A 25,310-nucleotide genomic window follows, 5' to 3' on the forward strand; every position below is an offset into this window, starting at 1 on the left:
CCTTTAAGTTAGAGGAGCTTGTTTTTTATCTAAAGGAAGAATGAAAAAAGAGCAGGCCGGTAAAGTCACGTTCCTGATTTAAAAAGAACTGTTTTAGATCCGCATTTAGAAGATGCAAATGAACAAAAAGTGATTAAAAAAAGTTCCACTTCTGTGCCAGAAAAGCTCTTATTCTTAAGTTTCTAAGAAGACTGTAGGCCAAATTAAAACAACTTGGTGAATCACGTCTGACCTGGCAAAGATTAAAGTGACGTGACGATGTCCCAGATATTCACAGAGATCTTTCTCCATTTTCCTTTTGTGGATGTCCACCGCAGTTGTTGTTTTTCCTCCTTCCTGTTAACTACTTCTTCTGCTGAATTAGAACCCATTGCAACGTAGCCTTTATCACCACCCTCTGGTGTCACTACTCAGCCAAGATAACCTGCTTCTACCCATTTGATGGCAGCTTTTTCAGGTTTGCTTTCTGAGTGAATGGAAACAGAAATCCCTTTCCTTATCAGATCTACAACTGTCGCTTGTTATAATATTCAGACCTTAATACAGTACTTACAGCCACCTTTAAAAAATGTGAAAACTATGGAAAACACTATTTATATACGCTCACCGGCCACTTTATTAGCTACACCTTGCTAATAAAAGGTTGGACCCCCTTTAGCCTTCAGAAGGGCCTTAATTATTCGTGGCATACTTTCAACAAGGTGTTGGAAACATTCCTCAGAGATTGTGGTCCATGTTGGCTTGAAAGGTAGGGCTGGAGCGATCCACTAATCTCACGATACGATACACGGCATTTAGCCAACGATTCGATACGATTTTATATTATTCGATACGATTTAATACACATCATTTTCTGAAAGATTTTAAAGGGACAGTGTGATTTGACATGAATCATCACTGATTGGACTGGTGGTCCGACCTTTGAACCAAACAAACTGCCAGACAAACGGAAACAAACAAACATGTCACAAACGTGTCTTCAGTGTACACAGACTCATGTTTATGTTGTGAATATTACATGATCAACCTGCTTGTTTTACTTGCTAAATACCATAACCAATCCTACATTCTATAAACAGAAAAGCCATCAAAACCAATGAGCTATGCTCTTTTAAACTAATTTATCAGTTTTGTATAATGTGACCCTCCTGGCATTGTTTTGTATTAATCCTGTATTAATGTTCTGTGTTCTCACTCATTGTAACGTTTGACTTTTCAATAAAGTTTTTTTAAAATCGATACTCGCGGCTGTAAAAAAATCGATACTTTATTGGGAAACAAAGTATCGATATATATCGCGGTATCGATAAAATCGCTCAGCCCTAATGACAGCATCACGCGGAAGCTGCAGATTTGTCGGCTGCACATCTATGCTGCGAATCTCCCGTTCCACCACATCCCAAAGCTGCTCTGTTGGACTGAGATCCGGTGACTGTGGAGGCCGTTGGAGTCCAGTGAACTCATTGTGATGTTCAAGAAACCAGTTTGAGATGATATGAGCTCTGTGACATGGTGCATTATCCTGCTAGCAGTAGCCTTAGATTTATTTGCCACTGAATCAAGAAAATGGATGAAGTTTCTGCACTTTAATGATGATAAGATGAGGTTGTTTGGGCTACAGATGGCTCCACAGTACCTGCTGACATCTGACACCAGTTGCAACAAACCTCGGTGGAAGGCTGGACAACAATCTCAAATCTGAGGTTAGCTCAGTGATGAAGTCCAGCTTCTTTCAGCTGAGACAACCTACTAAAGCTGAACCGTTTCTTTCTTTGCATCATTTTAAGATTTTAAACCATACTTCCATTTGCACTTTATTCTGGGTCAAGCATCAATTGCTCGTCTACAGCTGGTTCAGAGCACTGCTGCTCGGCTCCTAACTGGTACAAAAAGTTCTGGCATCACTTCACTGGCTTCCAGTTAGTTTTAGAGTTTCTTCTTCGTGGCCTTGCCCCACAGTATCCGTCTGATCTGCTTCAGTCGTACGCTCCTTCACGTTCTCTCAGGTCAGGTTACTGTTAGTCGTCCCTAAAACAAAGAGAAAACTTAGAGGAGAGCCTCACCTTCTCAGTCGCTGCCCCAAAACTGTGGAATTACCTTTTCCCATCAGGTGGGCCGACTCACTTCATGTTTTTAAGTCTTCTCTTAAAACACATTTGTTCTCATTGGCTTTTAATTCAGTCTGAGGTGTTTCACTTGCAGATTCTGTGATGATATTTTTGGGTTCTTGGAGACTTTTTTGCATTAGAAACACTGTTTATGGGTAATAAATTGGGGCTCCTTTGAACTTTATGATACATGATTCTGTTGATAGTAGCCTGAGGGTCCTAACACACCAAATAGACTCAGCATCTGGCACATCTGGAGTGTCGGTTTACGTCTGTTCAGCTCTGTCCAAAATCACAATGCATCTGTTGGCATCTGTTTGTGTTTTACTTTTGAAAATGTCCTCGACCTTCCAGTTTCCGTTATTGTGTAACACATGTACTGTCACTCCTTTCTGTACTGGCAGGCAGTTGGAAGCCATCTTTGTGGTCGTTAGAGACAACTTTCAAAAGGTTTCTAATCATTTAGACTTAATTATTTCTCAGCTTATGGTTTGTGGGAGGTGTGATATATGTAGTGGTGTTAGTATTTTCCATGTGGCGGATCTATGTTTCGTGTTTACGACATCCTGAACAGGTGTAAAAGATACCCAACACTCCGGTGGTGCCGTTAAAACATTTGTCATGTCACTGGACGGCTCAGGCAGCTCGACTTTAACTTCCTTCACAGCTCTCGTGCTTTTTTGAAGCTTAATTTTTTCTGCTTGAATAGTTTGGAATTGCATCACGTTGGCTTGTTGTTCATTTGTGTATTTGATCTTTTTCAGGCCATGGAAAGAATCACAAGGATGCAGCATCAGTGCGAGCCACACACCCAATCCCCGCTGCCTGTGGGATCTACTACTTTGAAGTTAAGATTGTCAGTAAAGGCCGAGACGGGTAAGCAGAAACAACTCTGTTAGACCATCTGTGCTCCTGTCCCAAAATACCATCATCACTGGTGACAACTGTTACAAATACAGCATGTTTTTAATCTGTCCGTCAGTCCCTTTCTGGTGCATTTAGTGTCTCATGTTGATATGAGTGTTGGTTGGCCAGTAATAGATAGATCTGTAATGCTGGGTTGAAGATGGAGCCACCTTTTAGAGCCTTTAAAGGGGAACTCCGGTATTTTAAACCTGGACCTTATTTCTGGCATGAAATGCGTTCATCTACTCACCGAGAACAGTTTGGTGAAAGTCGGCGTCCTTCAGAAGATATTTAGATAACTGGAGATCCATATAACGGAGTGAACGGGGCTTAGAGGATGCAGCGTCTAAATAAGGCATCATCTGTCTTTATTTCACCAATACTTTAAGAAGAATGAATGAATGAACGTGTACTATAGCTCTGTTAGCTCATAGCTGCTGTGTTGTTGTTATTGGCGGCTATCGGAGTCTACTGGAATGATGTCATCGACGTGCGCCGCTGCAGCACAGCTCATTCACTCCGATAAGGACGTCCATCGTACTCAAAGTTGTCGTCAAAATCTGATAAATATCCTGCCATGTTGCACAAAACCATCAGTAGCAAACTCTGTGTGAAGTTAGCCGACTGTCACAGAGCACGGAGTGAATAAACTGTGCTGCAGCGGCGTGTTGATGACATCATCCCAGACGAGTGTGTAGAAAGCCTCTATAAGCCCCCCGAGAGCCGCCAATAACAACAACACAGCAGCTATGAGCTAACAGAGCTATATTTAACCGAGTTGCACATGCATTTTGAAATGTTTTCTTATAACTCTTTACATGCATGATGTAAGTGTGAGCTTTTAATAAACTTCTTCTTCCACAAATTGAAACTAAATTGCCGCGGTGTACGGCATTATTTTCATACAATGCTCGCATTTATAATTTCCGCCAGGTACCCAAAATGCTGCCAAACAAACAATTTGAAAGTGGCGAGGGCATTCGATGGTAATACCGGTATTTTCCGATATCATTCTGGCTGCTTGCTGCTTCCTGTCCTTCTCCTTCTTTAGGTTCTGGCAGCAAAGGCGCATTACTGCCCCCATAGGTCACAAATAGCAGTTTGGACAGATTTTTAACGTGATGAGAAATATCGTTGAGTTTAATCTTGCGTTACACCCCTAATAAATACTTTTTACAACTTCCTTTACAAAAATTCTGGACTGGAAGTTGAGTTTTTATGGGAAAATATCTGCTCTTTGTAAATTTGATAGCAGCTACACATTTAAGATTAGATCATCTGTTAATTAAATTCGGTTTTATTTATCCAGCTCAAAATCGCAATAAATGTCATCTGAAAGCGCTTCAAAGATACAGTCCAGTTCAAGCCAAGTATAATCCAATCACTGTAATCCAATCCAATCAAATTAATTCAAATCCACATTAGTCCAGTTCGCGTTTAGGAAATGAGGAAACCAGCCAATTAATTAATTCATCCATTTCCAGACCCGCTTCGTCCTATTCAGTGTCACGGCAGGAGCTTATCCCAGCTGCCACCAGGTGAGAGGCAGGCTACACCCTGCACATCACAGGAGACGCACACTCACTCCTACCATCAATTTATAATCGCCAGTAAACCAAAGATGTGTGTTTTTGGACTGTGGGAGGAAGCCACGGTAGAAAACCAACTGCTGTGGCTTTTAAAAGCTAAATGTTCTCATGTTCTTGTTCAACTGTTGTAATTTTTCATGTCATGATGCACCAAATATTTTCGTTGGGTAACGGATCTTGACTGCCGGCGGACTCTGTGCAGCCATGCTGTTGCACTAATGTTCACAATATGGTTTATGTTGCTGAAATAAGCAAAACTTTCCCTCAAAAGTCACAAAAGTGTGTAGTTGCATTTGAGTTTGTACAATCTCCCTCCTGTGTGACTAATTACTGTGCTTCCTTTCATTCGCTGTTCCTTCAGACCTCAGAAAGTTTAGTGGTGCCATTTTCTCAGTCATGAAACCTGCTGTTCAGGACAAAGGCTGCAGTGAGTCCCGTGCACGCGAGGTACACGCGAGGTGCACGCTTTTAGCACCGTGTGGGTGTCGTAGATCACTCACACGGTGACCAGTGCAGCATAACTGCTGCTTTTGGCCTCCAAACTCCCCAGATATCAATCTGATGGAATCTGTGGAAAACAAGCAAGATCAATAAAGTCCACAGCCAGCGGGGCCCAAAGGTTCTGTTGCTGAGCACAAAAGGCAGGGCATCCTCAGATGTTCTCTGCACCTCCCAGCTGATCAGGACGAGGACCTATTCAACATGCTTTTTAAAAGCAAAACCATTTATTATGTTGTTTTTGTGCTGTTTTAAACTAAAGATGATTTGTATCCCAGGCTTTGGAAAAGGGGATGTTGTATAAAACCCTTTTAAAAGCTTTAGATACAGCAGTTCTGGTTCTGGACAGGAATATAATGGCTACAATGTGGCCGGTTGGTGGAGGTTTACGACTGCAAGGCACTCATTGTAGTTATTGACGACGGGGTCACATGGCTCATTAATTCCAGTCTGTAGTCTGTGAAGTCTCAGATTTATGCTCAGGTCAATGAATCACTGCACTGCAACAGTTTTCTGATGAATATCACGGGACAAAGTTCTCATCAGGCCGGGTTTTATGTCATTACGCAGTCATGGAGCTCAGACTGACAGCTCTGCCAGTTTATACATGTTATAGATAAGGTTTTACTGTAGAAGAAGAAGCTTCATTGTTGCTGTGGTGGACTGAGCATCTGTTAACTTCCTCCAGCTCATTATCTTAACAGAGAAAGTTGAACCTGGAGGTGTCACGACCCCTTCTGTTTGTCTCAGGCATTTATAGACTGATTATATGGATTTAAATCTGCAGATACTGCTGCAAGTAGCCTGCTCATTTTTCTGTATGATTGCATGTGTCACGCTGTTAGCTGCAGTGACGTGTTGACCAGTGGAAGATTGATGGCCTGTGAGTTATAACCAGATGTTTTGCCATGACTACACCAATCTTTGCACTGTTTGTGTTAAGATGGCAGCCAGATGACATGTGACATTCTCCTTGTTCCTGAGGTAGTTCCCCATCTGATTTTAACACTTTCTCTGCTGTCCTGGTGATCCAGGAGACTTTGGAAGGGTCAAAGTAAATTAGAAAAGTCAAAGCACAGTTTTTAATGCTGCCACACAGTAGCTAAAGCTGGGATTCAGGAGCTTCTTCTAGTATATTGCAGATTTATCTCTTTTTCACCAGTGTGGAGCTGAAACTGCTTCTTCTTCCCCAATAAAAGTTACAGCTTGTATAATAACCTGCTAACACTTCCACTTTCCAGCTAAGAAGCACTATAAGTGGAATAATTTCCATGTTCGGCCTCTTTTTTTCCAGCTTCTTACCTTTCTTTAACGTCTGAGAAACGTGGTACAGCAGCTACAACACTCTGAATTTGGGTTTTTATGTTGCAACATAATGCTAAAGACAGAGCTTGACGGACGGTATATTCCTAACAGGGCGGATAGAAGCCGTATGTCAGGAAATACTGCATGAGTCATGCCTTCACATTCCTCTGTAATAACATGTACTCTGTGTGTTCTGGATTTACAAGTGATACTGTTGAGTTAAAGTGAAAACCAACCAGTGCTGTTTTTGTTTTAAGGCCCGAACAGGACGATATGTGGGCTGAGCTGCAGCTAAAGCAACGAACTTATCTGCGATGTTCAGAACTCATAGATTCATGATGCCGTTTACAGGCTGTCTTTCACAAGTGCCGCCTGAATAATGAAATTACCACAGGAATGATGTTGATTTCATCAGCGAGCTTGTTCCAGTGCGTTTGACAACGTGCACAAATCAACTTTCAATCCTCGGCCTTAACACACGTGACAGTCTTTGTCTTTTCTTCCTCTTAAACTGCAGATCTATTGAATGAAATGCAGGAAGCTTGTGAATAAGCCCATTCATGCAGCTCAGACCAGATATTTATTATTGGAATCTAAGTGATGACCTCAGCGTGTGCCAGATGCACTCAGCTGCAATATTCATGACTTATTCAATTGAGCAAAAAGGTTTTCTCCTGTTTTTGCTGAGAGATTGCCAACAGTTTATCCTTGTATGACTGTTTTAAGATGTCACAGCTGACCTCTGAGCCTCCGTGCTCGCTGCCACTTTGGATGGGAAAACTCCAGCGACTTGAAATGAAAAGAGTTCAAAGACGAACTTTATGTGAATAAATTTCCAAGCTGTGACGTTGAAACACCGTCAGAAGAAGCTGATTTGAACGTTTAAATCGGGCGCCTTCTGATTTTTTTTCTCTTACTGCTTGCAGATACATGGGCATCGGCCTGTCCGCCCACGGAGTCAACATGAACAGACTGCCTGGTGAGTAACGTGCGCTTTATCCCACTATAACATAACCAGTGGGAGGATGGACAAAGAGGCGTTTGTTGGGTAGAATTTTCAGGTTGTTACGGAGGGGTTGGCGGGATGGAAAAAGACAGCAGAATAAGAGAGAATCTGTGGCTGGAGCAATCAGCAAAGTGAGACAAAATGCAGATTCTCAAGGTTACTAAACATGAACACAGTATATGGCTGGACTGGGGCCAGAATTTCAGCCACTTAGCCATCGGATCGGGCTGTTGCTTTGGCAGGCTGGCAAGAAAAACATCCTGAGTCGCTGTCCTCCTTTTTGTTCCCTTTCGGTTGCACTCTGAACGGTCTGCACGGTACAGTTAAGCAGCTCGAAAGAGTTATCCAAAACCTCCACCCTGAAATCTTCTCATTACTTATTGGCCAGCGGTTCCAGTTCTGTGACTTCATCTGCTCAGGTTACATTGCTTTACTTCAGCCTGGACTTCGCAGAGCAGGGAGGTTCCTCATCAGCACTGCAAACACTGGAAAATGGCTAATTGTTAGCTCTTAGTCATTGTTTTCAGTCAGGGCGTAGATATTTTTAGAGCAGAAGTGGCAGAGGAGTTGGTGCAGAGCCAAAATACTGTACGGGGGCAGATAAAGGACTGAGGAGGAAGTTGATACTTTGGATGAATTAAAGTAGCCGGAGATGTGCCGACATTTGTGAGGTTTGGGATGAAAGCAGGAGGAGATGAGGAAGTGGAACGTTTCTGTTAAAACTGGATGTGGATCCCAAGAGAACATGTTGGGACATGTCACTGACCAATGATGTGAATGCTTCTCACTTCATGCAGATTACTTAGTTTGTATTTTAAATAGAAATGACTTTGATCATTTTGATTTAAATGTGTAAGATTATGTCAGAAAAGAACGTGTCGGTGTAAACTCTATTAAAAGCTGCCTTAAAGGGGAACTCTGGTATTTTTAAACCTTATTTCTGACATGAAATACATTTATCTACTCACCGAGAACAGTTTGGTGAAAGTCGGCGTCCTTTGGAAGATATTTAGATAACTCGAGATCCATATAAGGGAGTGAACGGGGCTTAGACGATGCAGCCTCTAAATAAGGGATTATCTGTCTTTATTTCACCAATACTTTAAGAAGAATTAATGAATGATGAACGTTCATTCATTCATTCTTCTTGAAGATCTCCAGTTATCTAAATATCTTCAGAAGGACGCCGACTTCCACCAAACTGTTCTCGGTGAGTAGATGAACGTATTTCATGCCAGAAATAAGGTCCAGGTGTAAAAATACTGGAGTTCCCCTTTAAATCCCATCATACAAACGTATCGTTAGCTTCAGAAGTTTTTGTGAAATATTCAGTGGAAATTTTCTGAATAATCTGTTTTACATAAGAGGTTAAGCTGCGGTCCTAAAACATGACTCATTTATAGAACAACGGGTCAAAAACAAGATTAAATCCATCAAAGAAAAAGAATCTCAATGAGGAAATGTCTGTAAATAGATGAAATTATGATTATTAAGGCAAATAAAGCACAAAAGAACATTCATAAGCATTTTAATTTATTCCTAAACCTATTTGTAAGTTTATTCATGTCAGATTAGATAATGATCTTGATTATTCCTGTTTTATTTGTCTTAATCTTTCCTTTTTTCTTGCATTTCTTCATTTATTTCAACATTTCCTCTTTTTTTCCTGCATCTTACTGTAAGTGTTTGAAAGGAAAAGGGTTTTTCTGTGATATGGGTTTATATTTCCATATTTCATGGGTTTAATCTTTGCACATTTTGGCTGGAAATCGCAGAATTCTGCCTGTTTAAGCGCTACAGTTTAAAGAGGCAGAACTATTTGTTTCCACGTGATTTTGCGCCTCGTTTTGTCTCAGAACACCTACAGTAAATTAAAATACGTGCTCCAAAGTCTTGGGTTTGTATGGAAGATGACTGATGTTTGCACAATCTGCATCAGAGAAGCTGTTTATTGAATTATGTTCATACTGAAGCTCTAAAAATACTGGATTCTACATAGCATCTAAAGTATTATATCAGCAATATTACAAATAAAGCCAGATGTCCAAAGTGGGTGCTGGAGGGCCGCGGTCCTGCAGTTTTTAGACGTTTCCCCGCTTCAACACGCCTGATTCAGATGAAAAAGAGCTCTTCAAAAGATTGTTCAGTTCTGCAGCAGCCTGCTAATGATGCATCTGAATCAGGTGTGCTGAAGCAGGGAAACCTCTAAAACCTGCAGCACAGCGGCCCTCGAGGACCACATGTGGACATCCCTGAAATAAAGGTTCAGTTTAGCATTTAGAATAAGAAATAAAGTAATTAATTATGGAAGAAGTAATCGATTCCGAGGAGAGTAAATAAAGTTGTTGGGATTTACACCTGCAGAGATGCTTTATTATTATAATTAAATCCCATTTTATTCATTTTAAACACACTCCTTTCACAGTGTTTGTGTTTACGTTGGTGGGATTTCTATTATTTATGGACTTTAAAATATCCATTTCTTTTGTCGTCCTCATTTTTCATCTGGATTTCAGCTTTATTTTAGTTTTTCTCCTTCCATTCTCACACATGTCCGTGGAACAGAAACACAGTGACACGCCTGAATGGTTCAGTGATCCCTGATGACACGGGAGGAAAAGTTGAGGCCATTTAGCTGCCGATAGCCTGCCTAAAGCCCCCCTTTGCCACTCCAACTAATCAGACCCCTCCTCTACTTTGACCAATTGCGTCCCTGAGCTTCGAGGCCTGTCCAGGGCCATTTGACCTGTGCATCGACTGGTCAAGATCTGTGCGCTGGCAGAGGTTTGTGGAATGCTGTGGACGCCAGAGGACAGCCGGTTGGCCGCAGTCTATATCAACACACGCAAAGCGCGTTCGGTCTCCTCTCTGTTTGATCCACACGCATGAAGTGCCACAGAAAGGATGGAACGGCATCGCACAGACCAGTGTGTTTCCAGACCTGGTCAGCCATTAGTTATGAAAATATTGTCAGTTGCTAGGATTCGGCCGCAGATGGTCTGCGGCTCTGGTAGACAGATTACTGTTGATTGCCTTAACACGGACTAACTCAGTGTGTTTTTGTCCCAAACGCTGCGGATTTATGTGTGTGTCCTGGGCTGACTGATTGCATTTCTGTGTGTGTGTCCGGCCCGACTCATCTGTGTTTGTGTGCACGTTCACAGCAGGATGCACATGTACTGTATGTGCTGGTGAGGGTTATAATGTTCTCTTCCTGCTGTAACTTCATGGTCACTGTGGAAGCTGCAGCTTGTGCTGCCTGTTTAATGCAGTCCAGTTAAATGAAACTAAAACCTAAAGCCTCCAAAATGGTTCCGAAACTTCAATAGACCCATTTTTATTTGGACAATCTTATTTAAAACTGACCTTCATGAGCAGATGATTTGTGGCAGGGCTGATGTAGGAGACTGTGCTGGTGCTAAACTGCCGCCTGTGTTCAGGGATGTTTAGATTATTAAGTACGAACGCCACAATCTAAAAATACCCTCACACAAGTGAGTTGAAAATCCTACATAAGCCCATAAAAAAGAGCACTCTGGAGTGAAATGCCCATCAGAAATGTGATCATTTAAAAGACTGAAAGAAGATTTTGAAAACACAAACTACAGATTTGTATCTTGTTACGTTGAGGGCCTTTTCTTTCCGTTTCGAGCTCGTTAATCCTGTTAAAACCCTTCCAATAAGGGGTGACCTTGTGGCCTCGTGGTTCGGGCGGGGTTCACATGTCAGAAAACGTCCTTTGCTGCCTCTCCTGTAAATTCTGTTGTCTACAGCGCTCATATGGTGAAAGGCAAAGATTACCAAGATTAACAGTGAATTATTAAAAAATTGTCAAATATCCCAGAATGCAAAGCTGGGTGCAAACGTTACTGAAGAGGCACTGCAAACACTGGTTATCAGGTTGCAAAATACAGGAAAAATGGCATATTAGATACAGGAATGTGCACGAGAGTACTTACAAAAGTAGGATTATTTCTGTTTTTACTGAAGAACCCATTAAAGCACCAGAGGAAGTCACACAGGATCCTCCACAAACATAACTGCACAGCTTCAGTTTAGCTTTTAAGCAATATTACGGAGATAAAGCCGCCTGCGTACTCTTCCCTGCGGCTCCTCCTGTTCTTCAAACACGTTTTCTAAAACGAGAAGCTTCAAAACCTCTTCGCTCCTCTCCTCTTGAACATATTGAGGCTGTTTTTGGTCGATAAAGTTAAGAAAAAAACATCCCAAACAGTGTCCAAAAGCCTGGAAATTCAGCTACTCATATTTAACTGACAGACTTCTCTTTTATTAAGTTAATTTCCCCGACTTAACATGGCGTCTCCTGTGATGTGGCTGTTGGGCGTCACGCATCACTGTCACAATACTCAGACAATATGTTGTGCTACAGCAGTTTTAACTGTTAGATTATCTTTTGAAATCATTTATTTCGTGTTTGAGACCATATACTTCGGTCTCTGACATCACTACTAACTCAAACACGACCCTGGAATTTTGTTTTGGGCCCCATGTGTTAAAAAAAAACCCATCCAGATCCTTTTCTTGTCATCTGCGTCTCGCTTCAGCTTCAGATGATGCTGCATTCGCTGTTCCTCGGGAAGTTGAAACTCTTTACAGCAGCATCAGTTATGTACACAGGTTATGTACAAGCTGCATAGAATGAATAAGAAGGTCCAGTTTCAGGCGTCCTCACAGTCGTAAAACATAGAAACTATTTGTAAGATATACACAGCTCACATGGTGTGTAAGTAACTAAATAGCTTGTGTCTAGCACAGGCTAATAATACCAGAAATACGGACAGGAAAGGAAAGATTTGTCTAAAGTTAAGGAGTCTGACAGCAGCTGGGATCTGAGATAACGTTCCTTTTTGCATCGTGGATGTAACGGACTGCTGCTGAAAGAGCTGCCGAGGGCCCCCAGAGTCAGTCCAGGGATGAGGGGGGTGTTGTTCCTGTCCCACACTTCTTCCATAGAGTCCATAGGACGGTAAACCTTGTGACCGGTTTATTCAGTTCTTTACTGCCACTCTTAGTGGACACCACAGGCTTGTAGGAGGTCTTTAACAGTGACCTGCACAGCCCAAAGGACCTCGGCCTCCTCAGGAGATGGAGAGGACTTTGACCCTTTTATATAGGGCGTCTGTGGTGGTGGACCAGTCCAGTTTGTTGTTGAATGGACACCCAGGGTGTCGGGACATTATGCGAACTGGAGGGCGTCCGGTACTCTGCTTTCTGGAGGTCGGAGGTGGTGGTTGAGTGTGATCCTCATCCTCTCCCTGGCCTTCATCAGCTGTGAAGTAGAGGTCATGGACCTGAAACGGTTGGGCTCCCTGTGGCACACAGTGTTTGGAACCAGAACTTCTCCACGGTGCTGGAAGTGGCTCCACACTGAGACTCGGGTTGTAGACGTATGGAACCGCCTCACAGAGCTGATCTGTCCCTGAGCTGGTGGCCTTCCTCGTGTTGACCTTCCAAAGCTCATTCCTCAGCCGCTCTGCTGTTTTCGAGAGGGTGGGGGTGGGTGAGTTAGCGCCTGCTGGATGAGATAGGGGGGGGGGAGCACGGCAGACGTAGGCAGATCTATGTGAAACTGGGTGGGGAACTCCCTTTGTCCATGTTCTGGGCCCCTCATAGTCCCCCTGAACCCTCCTCAGCTCATCTTGGTCCCCTGAGATAAAAACCCTGCTCTTATCATTAATAAGTTAGCTTATTTTAAATGTTTTATGCCCCAGCAAGGAAATCTGACTTTAAACTGCTGTTGTTTAATGTTTTAAGGAAGAAATTTAAAGTTTCCATTAGTCATTAAATGCATCATCAGTACAGCAAGGAAGCAGGCCTCCACAGCAGCAAGCATTTGTGAAATGTTGCTCATATAAGCAACAGGTCGTGGTTTTAGCTGCTGAAAACACAGAGGAATGTAGTGAGAGGGAACTGATGTGTGACAGGAATTATTATTATTTAGACCAAAGCATGTCAGAGGAATCATATCATAAATATCTCCTTTAAGGTGTTAGAAAGCTTTAAAAAGGTGGAAGAGGTTGTCTGTAAAGTCCCCCAACCAAAGGGGACAAAAGCCTGAAAGATGGTTAAACTTCACCAGTAGATTGTATTTAAAATGACGCTTTAGTGGAAAATGTCATGTAGGCATGAGCTGAAGTGAAATGGTGTGCTGTGTCGCTGCTGTTCTCCACTGCTGACCTCTGCGTCTGATCCTGCTGTGGAGGCTCGCCCATTTCATTAGCATGTTGGAGCAGTGAGCCTGGCTTTAGAAGCAATATCCCTGTCAGCAGATTAATCTAATACCTCACCGCACACATAAGTATGTACACATATGCAGTGAAGATGGAGGACAACATGTGCTGGAACTGAAAGAAACACATCATGCACCGAGGCTGTGAGCAGGCACGAACACACACTTTCAGCTTAGGTGAACACTTTCTGACGGTTCACATATGCACATATACAAGCACACATCTAATATCTCTGCTGTCCCACGACCTACTTTCCCTTAACCCCGCTTTGCTTTTTTGGCAACAACATGCACGCTGCAACTGAGGAGGAACGCTGTCGGAGCGAGCTGAAGCCCAGCGCTGCCAGCTTCGGGTCCTCTCCAACTCGGACAGTTCAGCAGGAGAATTCCTGTGAAACTCGATTAGCGTGCAGCTTAAGAGCTCATCCAGATGACTTAAAGGAAAGGTCTGATGCGGGGAAATGTAATTGTTTTCCTGGTGCCGCAGATCAATCCTCCCGTAAACATCAGAGGCGCGATGCGTTGCGTTGGTTTCCGATTCGATCTGAATGTTTAACTTCGACTCAAACAGCTGGCTGGAATGTAAGAAAGTGGCTTCTCTGTCGTTGTCTCACGCAGAACGTCCGGGGTTTTATTTTAGGTGTGGGTCAGATGCAGGAATGTGTCTGTATCAGCTCATTATTGGTATCAGTGTGTTTGTCTTGGACGGGCAGAATACTGAAGGGATTGAATTACAGCCTCTTTAAGAATGTTATATAAATATCCATCCATCCATTTTCTATACCCGCTTAATCCGCCGGTCGGGTCGCGGGGGGGCTGCAGCCTATCCCAGCAGTCATTGGGCGAGAGGCGGGGTGCACCCTGGACAGGTCCATCACAGGGCGTTATATAAATATATGACGGTTATTTTAGGTGGGGTGTTACTGTATGGGGCCTGTACAGGCTTTTTATCCCCTAAGACACAAACTGAACCATCACTTTCAGTGTTTTAACGGGCTTTGTGGTTGTGCAAATCTCAAATATACAGCATGAAGCCATGTTAAATTGCAGATGTGTTATTTTTAAACTATATCTAAAGCAGCTTATCTTAAATTCCTTAAAGTCTCTACAACTTTTAATCTGTCATGTGTTAATGGGCCCTACTGAAAGAACTTGGTCATACTGTCATGTAGCATTTATTATCAGGGTAATAAATCATTTCCAAGCCTCAGCTGTTCTGCATATTTAGTCATTATAATCAGATATTGGTAATCTAACACACATTTACTCACTAAAAGTCATCATGTTAGCATTTGCTCACTTCCTGTTATGATAAATGTGTGTCTGTAGATCTTTGATCTTACTTTCCTCTTAAAAACTCTCTATTTAAACCCCCCAAACCTGTGAAAATGAACCCATTAATGATGGATATTAAACACACGTGGCTTCATTTACAGGTTTTTCTGGTCAAATGTTTTCTGAAGCTTCTCCCTACAGTCTTTTTCTTTGAGTATGAACATAGCTTATTCCATAAAACTTATCAAGACAAGAATGACAGTGTCACCACATACAGTCCTGTGCAGTATTAAGACAACTCTCATTTCCTCATGTAGTTTAGGACTAAATGTGCAACTTTACAACATAAAGATGACCAGCTACACCTGTCCCATAAATAAATACAGTTTATAAGGTTTTTTATCAGTTCTCAGCAGCTTTAAAGTGAATCTCTGGTCTGAGCTCCTTTATTCTCCAACACAGCCTGAACCCTCTGAGACAAGCTTTCTGTCATTTCTTTAAGGAGTCTTCAGGAATAGTTCTCCAGGCTTCTTGAAGGACATCCCAAAGCTCTTCTTTGGATGTGGGCTGCCTTTTGTTCCGTTCTCTGTCAGATGATCCCACACTGCTTCAATAATGTTGAGGTCCGGGCTCTGGGGAGGATTCATCCCTCCATAAGACCTGTTGCCACTGATTTTCAGTCCACTTCTTGTGTCATTTGGCACAGCTCAGCCTTTTCTCCCTGTTTCCCTTCCTTAAGAATGGCTTCTTGACAGCCACCCTTCCATGGAGACCATTTCTGATGAGGCTTGGGCCAACAGTAGATGGATCAGCTGAAGGTCCAGATGCATCTCTCAGGTCCTGTCAGGTCACAGCTGGATTTTTTCCTCTTTCTTAAGGACATCACTTTCAGATCCTGTTCATCTGCTGCAGATAGTTTTTTAGGCCTGACACATCTTCTTTTGTCCTCCACTTGTCCAGTTTCCTCAAATGTTTTAAGGACACACTGCACACCATGCTGAGATATGCCAAGTTTTCAGCTAACAGCTCTTTGGGAATCACCTTGTTGCTGCAGAAATCCTATTTTCTGTCTGTCAAACTGTGTTATCTTTGCTGTTTTTCATAGATGCAACTAAAGAAATGGGAACAAATGATGTGTCTTTGTGACAGGCTGCTAGTAACAAAGTGCCTAAAGATCCAATTTAAAATGGCTTCTTTGCTAAGTTGTCTGTTATGTGTCGACACAACACTGGTTCATCCCTTGAGTTAGGAGCCTTTTTCCTGCCTGAATGGTTCAAAGGTCAGAGTTAAGTGACTTAACAAAGAAAAAACAAAAATAACACTGAAAATAGATCAAGACCCCTTTAAAGATTACAGGAAAGTCTGGATTTTTGGAAGTAAATCATAAAGACTTTGAGTGAAGATCAAAACATTTGTACTGCACATTGTTCAGTTTTACTTAGTTTAAGTTATAAATTAACAGCTTCACTGTACAAATAACTCACAGCTGCATTCTGATGCATAACGAACAGAAGGAAGAAGAAATGAATTCAGGTAATAAGCACGTCACGTCTCCTCTTCCCTCTCCTGGTTCTGCCTCCTGAGCTGCTGTTCCTCTCAGCAGTGACTCACCACTTTTTAGTCCAGGCGCCGTCCTCCTGCAGGCTGCCCAGGACACTGCACCCCATGCCAGAGACACAAAGTGTGTTTTCACGAGTCTCCCTTTGGCCTCTGGCTGTCAGATGGGAAACTCTTGACTTAGTTAATGATTAGTTAATGTCAAACCGGTGTGACATTCGCCTCTTTGCCGCTAAGCTTCTAATATCAAACTAATCTTCATCTTCGTCCTGCTTTAGGGTGGGACAAGCACTCATACGGTTACCACGGAGACGACGGCCACTCCTTCTGCTCCTCTGGGACCGGCCAACCATACGGCCCGACGTTCACCACGGGCGACGTGATTGGCTGCTGTGTCAACCTCATCAACAACACTTGCTTTTACACCAAAAATGGCATCAGTTTAGGTCGGTGTTGACTTGTTTCATTTTAAATCACGACGATGCGATTCATCGTCAGTTGTACTGAAACACAACTTTAACTCTGAATGTGCTTTATTTCTTCAGGTGTTGCCTTCACAGACCTCCCTGTAAGTATTCCTGACACATCATTCTGTTAGATTCGGCATCTTTGCAGCCACAAAGAAAATATTCGAAGCAATAATTAACAAACGTATGACGTGTACCCCGACCTTCAGATGATCTGAGCACAGCAAACCTAACTTACGCTGTGTAAAGTCATGCAGGACCACGCAGACGCCTGTTAAATAGCAGTTTATGTTGGCAGTTGGGTTAAAAACTGTTATTTTTTTGTCCGGTGGCAGCAGTAACTGCAAAAAGAATAGATTTATCATCCAGAATAGACCAGGGGCTCCAGATCTCCTCAGCTGCCTGCTGAAAGCTCTGTTAAAACAGAAAATCCTGCAACTGGGAGTTAATTTCAGACCAGTTAGAGACTGAAATATGAAGACAGACGGGCTTATTTACACCTTATACAATAAACAGACAGTGTGACGGTTGTCTTTTAGGAGAATTTAAAGTGTTTTTTTCAGTCCCAACACGTGACTGATTAGAATCACTCGTGATAACTTCACTCCCAAGACTTACCGGAAATAAGATTCAGTGAGGAAAAATAAGCCTTTTTATTACATAACGTGTTTGCAGTAAGCTCGCTGCCCTTAGCATGTGTTTGCTTCTCTTCTACTTTCTGTGTTCACATGCACTATATTGCCAAAAGTATTCACTGAATCCAGGTGTTCAGTCACTCCCACGGCCACAGGTGTATGAATCCAAGCACCTCGGCGTGCAGACTGCTTCTACAACAGAACGGGTCGCTCTCAGGAGCTCAGTGAGTTCCAGCGTGGTGCCGTGTTAGGATGCCAAACGAGCAACAGGTCGTGAAGTTTCCTCGCTGCTAAATATTCCACAGCCAGCTGTCAGTGGTGTTATAACAGAGTGGCAGCGACTGGGAACGACAGCAGCTCGGCCACGAAGTGGTCGGCCACGTAAAATGACAGAGCGGGGTCAGAGGTCGCCGACTTTCTGCTGAGTCAGTCGCTGCAGACCTCCAAACTTCATGTTGCCTTCAGATTAACTCAAGAACGGTGCGTCGAGAGCTTCATGGAATGGGTTTCCATGGTAACTGCATCCAAGCCACACATCACCAAGTGCAATGCAAAGCACTGGATGCAGCGGTGTAAAGCTGCCGCCACCGGACTGTAGAGCAGTGGAGAAAATGCATCAATAGAACCATCGATTAGTCTGGACTGAACACTTTCAGTCTGTGGGAGGAACCCAGAGAGAACCTGCCCCAGCAGGAGAAAATATTACAGAAATAAAAACATCTTGAAGTAGAAAAAGAAGAATGAACACAATGAAAATGCAAAGACAATAAGACGGAGAAATAAATTCAGGGAAAAGAGTCTTAACATAAAACAATTAAAGAGTAATAAAATAATGAACTGATTCAAATCAATTGAAATTGAAACATACATATTACGTTGTAAATAAATGGAAATATAACACAATGTTAAGTTCATACAGTTAAAAAAATAAACAGAAATATCTATTTATGTCACATTTATTTCACTGATTTATTTAGATTTTATATTAGTTGTTTTTGTTTGATTTTGGCGGTTTCGGACCTCCATAGAAGACGGGCTGACGAGCGTCCGTACGGTCTGTAATAATTCATATTCATATGCAGACCAGTGGAGCGTTATATCATCTCAGTGCACGTCCTAACGCTGCTTCACGGCGTCTTCACGGCACGTTCGACCTCCATTGCCCTTCATTCTTCTGTCGGGGCCTGCATATAAAAAGCTGAAAAATTCGTATTTTGTTCACGTGGGATGCGCCGTTTAAAGGCTCATTGCACTGTTTTGGTGTCTCACAAACCTGCCGCCACCATAAACTGATGGAACCACATCAGATCAGTTTTTAATCTTTCATTTGTGTTCTCACCAGCCCAACCTGTACCCCACGGTGGGGCTTCAGACGCCCGGCGAGATCGTAGACGCCAACTTCGGCCAGCAGCCGTTTGTCTTCGACATCGAGGACTACATGAGCGAATGGCGGGCCAAGATCCACGGAATGATCGCACGCTTCCCCATCGGAGAGAGACTGGGGGAGTGGCAGGCCGTCCTACAGAAGTAAGATTCGTCCCAAACTCACAGTTTAACAGCTGGAGGCGTGCAGCTTCCTTCTCTTTCATGGTGAAAGCTCGAGTACGGACAGGAGACGGTTTTCTTATGAAGAAACAACTAAATCAGAGAGAACTTCACACTTAATTTCAAATAGTTGTGCAACAGAACTCCTTTGTTGTCCAAAATCAGTTTAATACACTGATGTAACGCGGTCCCACACACACCATCCTGCTGCTCTGAACTATCCCGACACCACCGGAGTGGATTAATTCTGCAATGAAAATAGTCCCTGATTAAAGCGCTGCTCACTCCTGTTGAATAATGAGTGTGAAAACCACCTCTAACAGTTATTAAACTGTTATTTTTGGAGCAATTGCAGACGTGTTTCAAACTTTTCTTTTGCAGGACCGATGCCAAAGTTTCCAGAAAAAGTTTATTGAAAGTTTATTTAGATAAAGAATATATTTCATTTGTTTTATGAGACACACGAGACATGTGCTTTGTTCTTTTCTTTTCTTCTTTTTCATGCTACTTTAATTAAAACGGTCACTCACAGGCTTTTCACACCTTAAAGGGGAACTCCGGTATTTTTAAACCTGGACCTTATTTCTGGCATGAAATACGTTCATCTGCTCACTGAGAACAGTTTGGTGAAAGTCGGCGTCCTTCTGAAGATAATTAGATAACTGGAGATCCATATAACGGAGAGAACGGGGCTTAGAGGATGCAGCCTCTAAATAAGGCATTATCTGTCTTATTATCTGGCTGCAACTATTTTCAGTTTTTTCATGGAAATATATGAAGAAATTTGGAATGGCTCAAGACATTTGCACATTACTGTATGTTTCTGTTTTTTTCGGGCCTTTTTTTGTGGATCCTGCTTAAAATCTTCAACAGAGGCTGTGGTGTTGACTCAGTCATATTCTCAAGTGCTCAATTTAGTTTTAAACTAAATTCATAAAACACACAAACAAGTTGCATCTTGTGCGCTCGGTGTTTCTACACCATAGAGTCGACGCATCTCCTCCTGCGTCGACTCTTTGATGTTCCATCACATAAATGGACTAAAAAGCTATTTTTCCTCTTTATTCCGTCTCCAGTATGGTGTCCAGCTACCTGGTGCATCATGGGTACTGCGCTACTGCGACAGCCTTTGCCAGAGCCACAGAGACCATGATACAAGAGGACCAGATGTCTATAAAGAACAGACAAAGTGAGCAAACCAACCACAGCTGTGGCTGTTAGTTGTGTCTCTTGCTTGGTTTCTCATCCTGTTTCTGTCTCACAGGAATACAGAAGTTGGTGCTGGCAGGACGGGTGGGTGAAGCCATAGAAGCCACTCAGCAGCTTTATCCCGGCCTGTTAGAACGCAACCCCAACCTGCTATTCATGTTGAAGTGAGTCGGCGTGTTGAGAATGATCTGTGAGAGCTGACTGTGTCGTAGCTTCCAGTAACACCAGTCTGCGTTGGCCTCTAGATGTCGTCAGTTTGTGGAGATGGTGAATGGTACAGACAGTGAGGTTCGCTGCTTGACGGTTCGCTCCCCAAAGTCCCAGGACAGTTATCCCGGCTCACCCAGCCTCAGCCCCCGCCACGCCGCCAGCAACACACACCTGCACAGTGGAGGTACACACACACACACACACACACCTGCACAGTGGAGGTACACACACACACACACACACACACACACACACACCTGCACAGTGGAGGTACACACACACACACACACACACCTGCACAGTGGAGGTACACACACACACACACACACACCTGCACAGTGGAGGTACACACACACACACACACACACACACCTGCACAGTGGAGGTACACACACACACACACACACACACACACCTGCACAGTGGAGGTACACACACACACACACACACACACACACACACCTGCACAGTGGAGGTACACACACACACACACACACACACACACCTGCACAGTGGAGGTACACACACACACACACACACCTGCACAGTGGAGGTACACACACACACACACACACACACACACACACACACACACACACGGACCACAGGCCCAATAAAGAAACCTAATGTTTGCTTTTCTGTCCACCAGGCGCAGACAGCCCCACCTGCAGCAACGGCCTGACCCCCCCCAGCAAGTCAAAGAGCCACAGCGGCAGCGTCAAATACCCCAGCGCGTCCTCCTCCGCCTCCTCCTCCACCTCCTCCTCCCCTTCCTCCATCAACTACTCCGAGTCCAACTCCACCGACTCCACCAAGAGCCAGCCGCACAGCGCCAACAGCGCCCAGGAAACCAGGTAGGACCCCGTCGGCCTGATGAACTCTGCGGAGTCGCAGAACTGGAAATGAAAGCCAAATGCAGTGATTTAATGTTTTATTCACAGCCAAGGATGGAAAACTTTTTACCATTTCATGAAACATATCAGCTCATCTTGAATCTGATGGCAGCAGCGTGTCTCTAAATGTTGTGACAGGTCCATGTTTCTTCTTTTAACAACATCTGTAAACATCTGGAACTGAGGAGGCCAGCTGCTGGACCTTTGGCAGAGGGATGTTGTCCCGTTCCTGTCTCATAGAGCAGTCCTGGCTCTTCTTCGCTGTATTTGAACTGTTCTCAGGTGGTCAAACATCTGGACTCCTGTCTGATAGAGCAGTCCTGGCTCTTCTTCGCTGTATTTGAACTGTTCTCAGGTGGTCAAACATCTGGACTCCTGTCTGATAGAGCAGTCCTGGCTCTTCTTTTCTGTATTTGAACTGTTCTGAGGTGGTCAAACATCTGGACTCCTGTCTGATAGAGCAGTCCTGGCTCTTCTTTGCTGTATTTGAACTGTTCTCAGGTGGTGAAACATCTGGACTCCTGTCTGATAGAGCAGTCCTGGCTCTTCTTCGCTGTATTTGAACTGTTCTCAGCTGGTGAAACATCTGGACTCCTGTCTGATAGAGAAGTCCTGGCTCTTCTTTGCTGTATTTGAACTGTTCTCAGCTGGTGAAACATCTGGACTCCTGTCTGATAGAGCAGTCCTGGCTCTTCTTTGCTGTATTTGAACTGTTCTCAGGTGGTGAAACATCTGGACTCCTGTCTGATAGAGCAGTCCTGGCTCTTCTTTGCTGTATTTGAACTGTTCTCAGGTGGTGAAACATCTGGACTCGTGTCTGATAGAGCAGTCCTGGCTCTTCTTTGCTGTATTTGAACTGTTCTCAGCTGGTGAAACATCTGGACTCCTGTCTGATAGAGCAGTCCTGGCTCTTCTTCGCTGTATTTGAACTGTTCTCAGGTGGTCAAACATCTGGACTCCTGTCTGATAGAGCAGTCCTGGCTCTTCTTTGGTGTATTTGAACTGTTCTCAGGTGGTCAAACATCTGGACTCCTGTCTGATAGAGCAGTCCTGACTCTTCTTTGCTGTATTTGAACTGTTCTCAGGTGGTCAAACATCTGGACTCCTGTCTGATAGAGCAGTCCTGGCTCTTCTTTGCTGTATTTGAACTGTTCTCAGGTGGTGAAACATCTGGACTCCTGTCTGATAGAGCAGTCCTGGCTCTTCTTTGCTGTATTTGAACTGTTCTCAGGTGGTGAAACATCTGGACTCCTGTCTGATAGAGCAGTCCTGAAATGAAAGAAGGGAGCAGATGTTGCTCTAACACCTGTTTATACCTTTCGGCAGTGATGGATCCTTTCCAGATGTGCAGGTGTCCAGTTCCATAGGCCCTTATGCCCCACCCACCTCTTTTTTTGTTGTATTTGTGTGTTTTAGTGACAGTGAGATGGAGATCGAAGCCGAGCATTACACCAACGGCGTTGTTGAAAGCTCCTCAGCGCGGATCATGAACGGCACGTACAAACACGAAGAGATCCTTCAGCCTGACGACAACAGCATCGGCAACGGGGTCACAGGTGCGCAAAAACACACACCTGCACACCTCTTCCCCTTTCATCGACTCCTCTCTCTGGGTTTGGGCTTCCTCACAGCTGGTGCTTCTCTCCCGTCCATCCTCACACAGATGAGAGCTGCAGTAACAGCAGGCAGCTTTGTGGCGTGAACCAGGCGGCCACGGAGAGGATGATCCAGTTTGGACGCGAGCTGCAGTCACTCAACGAACAGCTGTGCCGCGAGTACGGCAAGAACGCCACGCACAAGAAGATGTTACAGGTACACAGATGGGCTCGGGAAGGAGCTGGTTCTATCTGTTGCTCCCAGTTAAAGCTCAGCTTGCAGGAGGAATACAGCTGATGGTTGATTTAGGATGCAGCAAAGCAGACGCCAAGTTCACGGAAGCTGCGTCCACATTCACAAACACGGTCCTGCTCATTCTAAAACCTCAGTCCGAAAGTCAAAGGTTTCCATATTTGCACGATGAACTGGTTTCTTCTTTTAATGCAGCATCGTTGGAGTTGTGGAAGAAGCTCAGCCTGAATACATCAGCTGGGTTCTCTCCTTTCAATTAAATTTAATTAGTGTTTGATTAAGTTGTGTTTACAGGTGACAAATAAACTGATGATTACACTGTTAAAAAGTAAGGAACAAAACAAAATGAGATAAATACACATGACGAATAAAGCAGCTGAGGAAAAGCAGAATAAAATCTGTGAAAATAACTATAAAATAAATCAAACTGGATAAAAAACTGTGCATTTAATGTTTGAAAACCAGTTAAAGTGAGTACATTTAAAGCCTTTCTGTACCAGAAATGCAGATGTTTCTGTGGAAGCTTTGAAGTCTGCACAGAAACAATCAGGCAGCCAGAGAGAGGACCTAAATAATAACGAATGAATAAAACCTGAAGAGGAGAAGTTCGGTCTCAAGGCTCCTGATCGCTGTGAAGTTTGTTCTGCTGTAATCAGTAAAACCTAAACTCCTCCCTGAGAAACTCTTTGAAGAAGACTTATTCTGAAAGGATGGGCCCGTCATTCTGTTGTACTTCCTGTTGCTGACCACCAGAGGGCAGATGCACATCCCTGACGGAGGTCTCAGATGAATAAGCTGCTCCTGATTGAAGTGAGGACATATGTGTCTGTGTTTGCTGCTCACGCTTCACTGTTTTTATTGGACAAAGAGTGAGAGTTCACACACAGCTCGACATTCAACACAAAACTGATGAGATGGGTTTTAGTTCAAGCACCTGTTTTCAGTCTTTTAGTAATAAGGAAACGGCAAAACAGAACAAAATTTTGGTCACCTCCTGTGTGTTTCCATGCTGATTCTGATGGGAATACATGTCAGCTCTGGATGAGTCAAAGATCCCAGAGTTTGTGGCTTTAACACAGCCAACGGGGCCCCAGCCAGTGACCGAAGAGCAGTTCCAGCTGTCCCAAACAGAGCCCGAAAAGGAGTGTTTTTGCTCTGACCATCAGCTAATGAGCAAATGTGACGGATAAGTTTGATTTCAGAAGCATTTGACTCGATGCTAAACAAACTAGAAGGTTAATAAGCTCACAGCAAATGAAAAGCTGGAGAATGTGTTTCCCTTGAGTGTGTTCACAGAAATCTCTGTCTCTGTGTGTCTTCATGTGTGTCTTCATGTGTGTGTTCATGTGTGTGTTCATGTGTGCAGGATGCATTCAGCCTGCTCGCATACTCAGACCCGTGGAACTGCCCCGTGGGCCAGCAATTAGACCCCACGCAGCGAGAATCGCTCTGCTCCGCTCTCAACAGCGCCATACTGGGTAAAAAGCACACCCCGAACACACCCTGCTCCCTTACAAAGGCTGCAGGAACACCACAGATAAAACCGACGATGCTTTGAATCTTAAACCTCAGACACAATGATTAAATCCCTGCTCTTTTCTTCCTCTGACAGTTGAAAACATGGTTTATAAGTGTGGAAAAGGCCTTCACATGCCTTTTTAAATCGGTTTAAAAACATGCAGGAGCCTAATTTCCTGATGGATCACACATGACTGCTGTGATCTCGGTGGATTTGCTCCTGTTTTTGTTGCCCGTCAGCTTAGATTGTCTTTTCTTTGTTAATTTACAGCTTCATGCATGTTGCGCTAAGTTGATCCTTTTGTTACTAAAATGTATTTTCGGCTGTCAGACAGAGGAAAAGTTCAGCTTGAGCCTCTCGGTGACTTTCATCTGTTTTTTACTGCATTAGGAAGCCAAACTTTGAGGCAGCCGGTTTCATGGAGCTGTTAACAAGGCCGATCAGCTGCTGTGAAGCTCCATTTCTTTACCTGCTCCGGCTCATTTTCACC

General features: G+C 43.6%; 1 protein-coding gene across 1 annotated transcript in view; it reads left to right on the top strand.

The window, feature by feature from the left end:
- ranbp10 (RAN binding protein 10) overlaps positions 1–25,310 on the top strand; it is a 39,393-nt gene that overhangs the window by 9,788 nt on the left and 4,295 nt on the right. Inside the window, exons 2-13 of the mRNA XM_072386687.1 lie at positions 2,873–2,984; positions 7,333–7,385; positions 16,773–16,940; positions 17,040–17,062; positions 18,939–19,123; positions 20,218–20,330; positions 20,406–20,514; positions 20,596–20,744; positions 21,210–21,414; positions 22,870–23,009; positions 23,117–23,265; positions 24,668–24,779. Of these exons, the coding sequence (XP_072242788.1) occupies positions 2,873–2,984; positions 7,333–7,385; positions 16,773–16,940; positions 17,040–17,062; positions 18,939–19,123; positions 20,218–20,330; positions 20,406–20,514; positions 20,596–20,744; positions 21,210–21,414; positions 22,870–23,009; positions 23,117–23,265; positions 24,668–24,779 (1,518 nt within the window). The remainder of the gene's footprint in view (positions 1–2,872; positions 2,985–7,332; positions 7,386–16,772; positions 16,941–17,039; positions 17,063–18,938; positions 19,124–20,217; positions 20,331–20,405; positions 20,515–20,595; positions 20,745–21,209; positions 21,415–22,869; positions 23,010–23,116; positions 23,266–24,667; positions 24,780–25,310) is intronic.

The sequence above is a fragment of the Leuresthes tenuis genome, unplaced genomic scaffold, assembly GCF_036924035.1.
Source record: "Leuresthes tenuis unplaced genomic scaffold, fLeuTen1.0.hap1 SCAF_5, whole genome shotgun sequence".
Classification (NCBI taxonomy): Eukaryota; Metazoa; Chordata; class Actinopteri; order Atheriniformes; family Atherinopsidae; genus Leuresthes; species Leuresthes tenuis.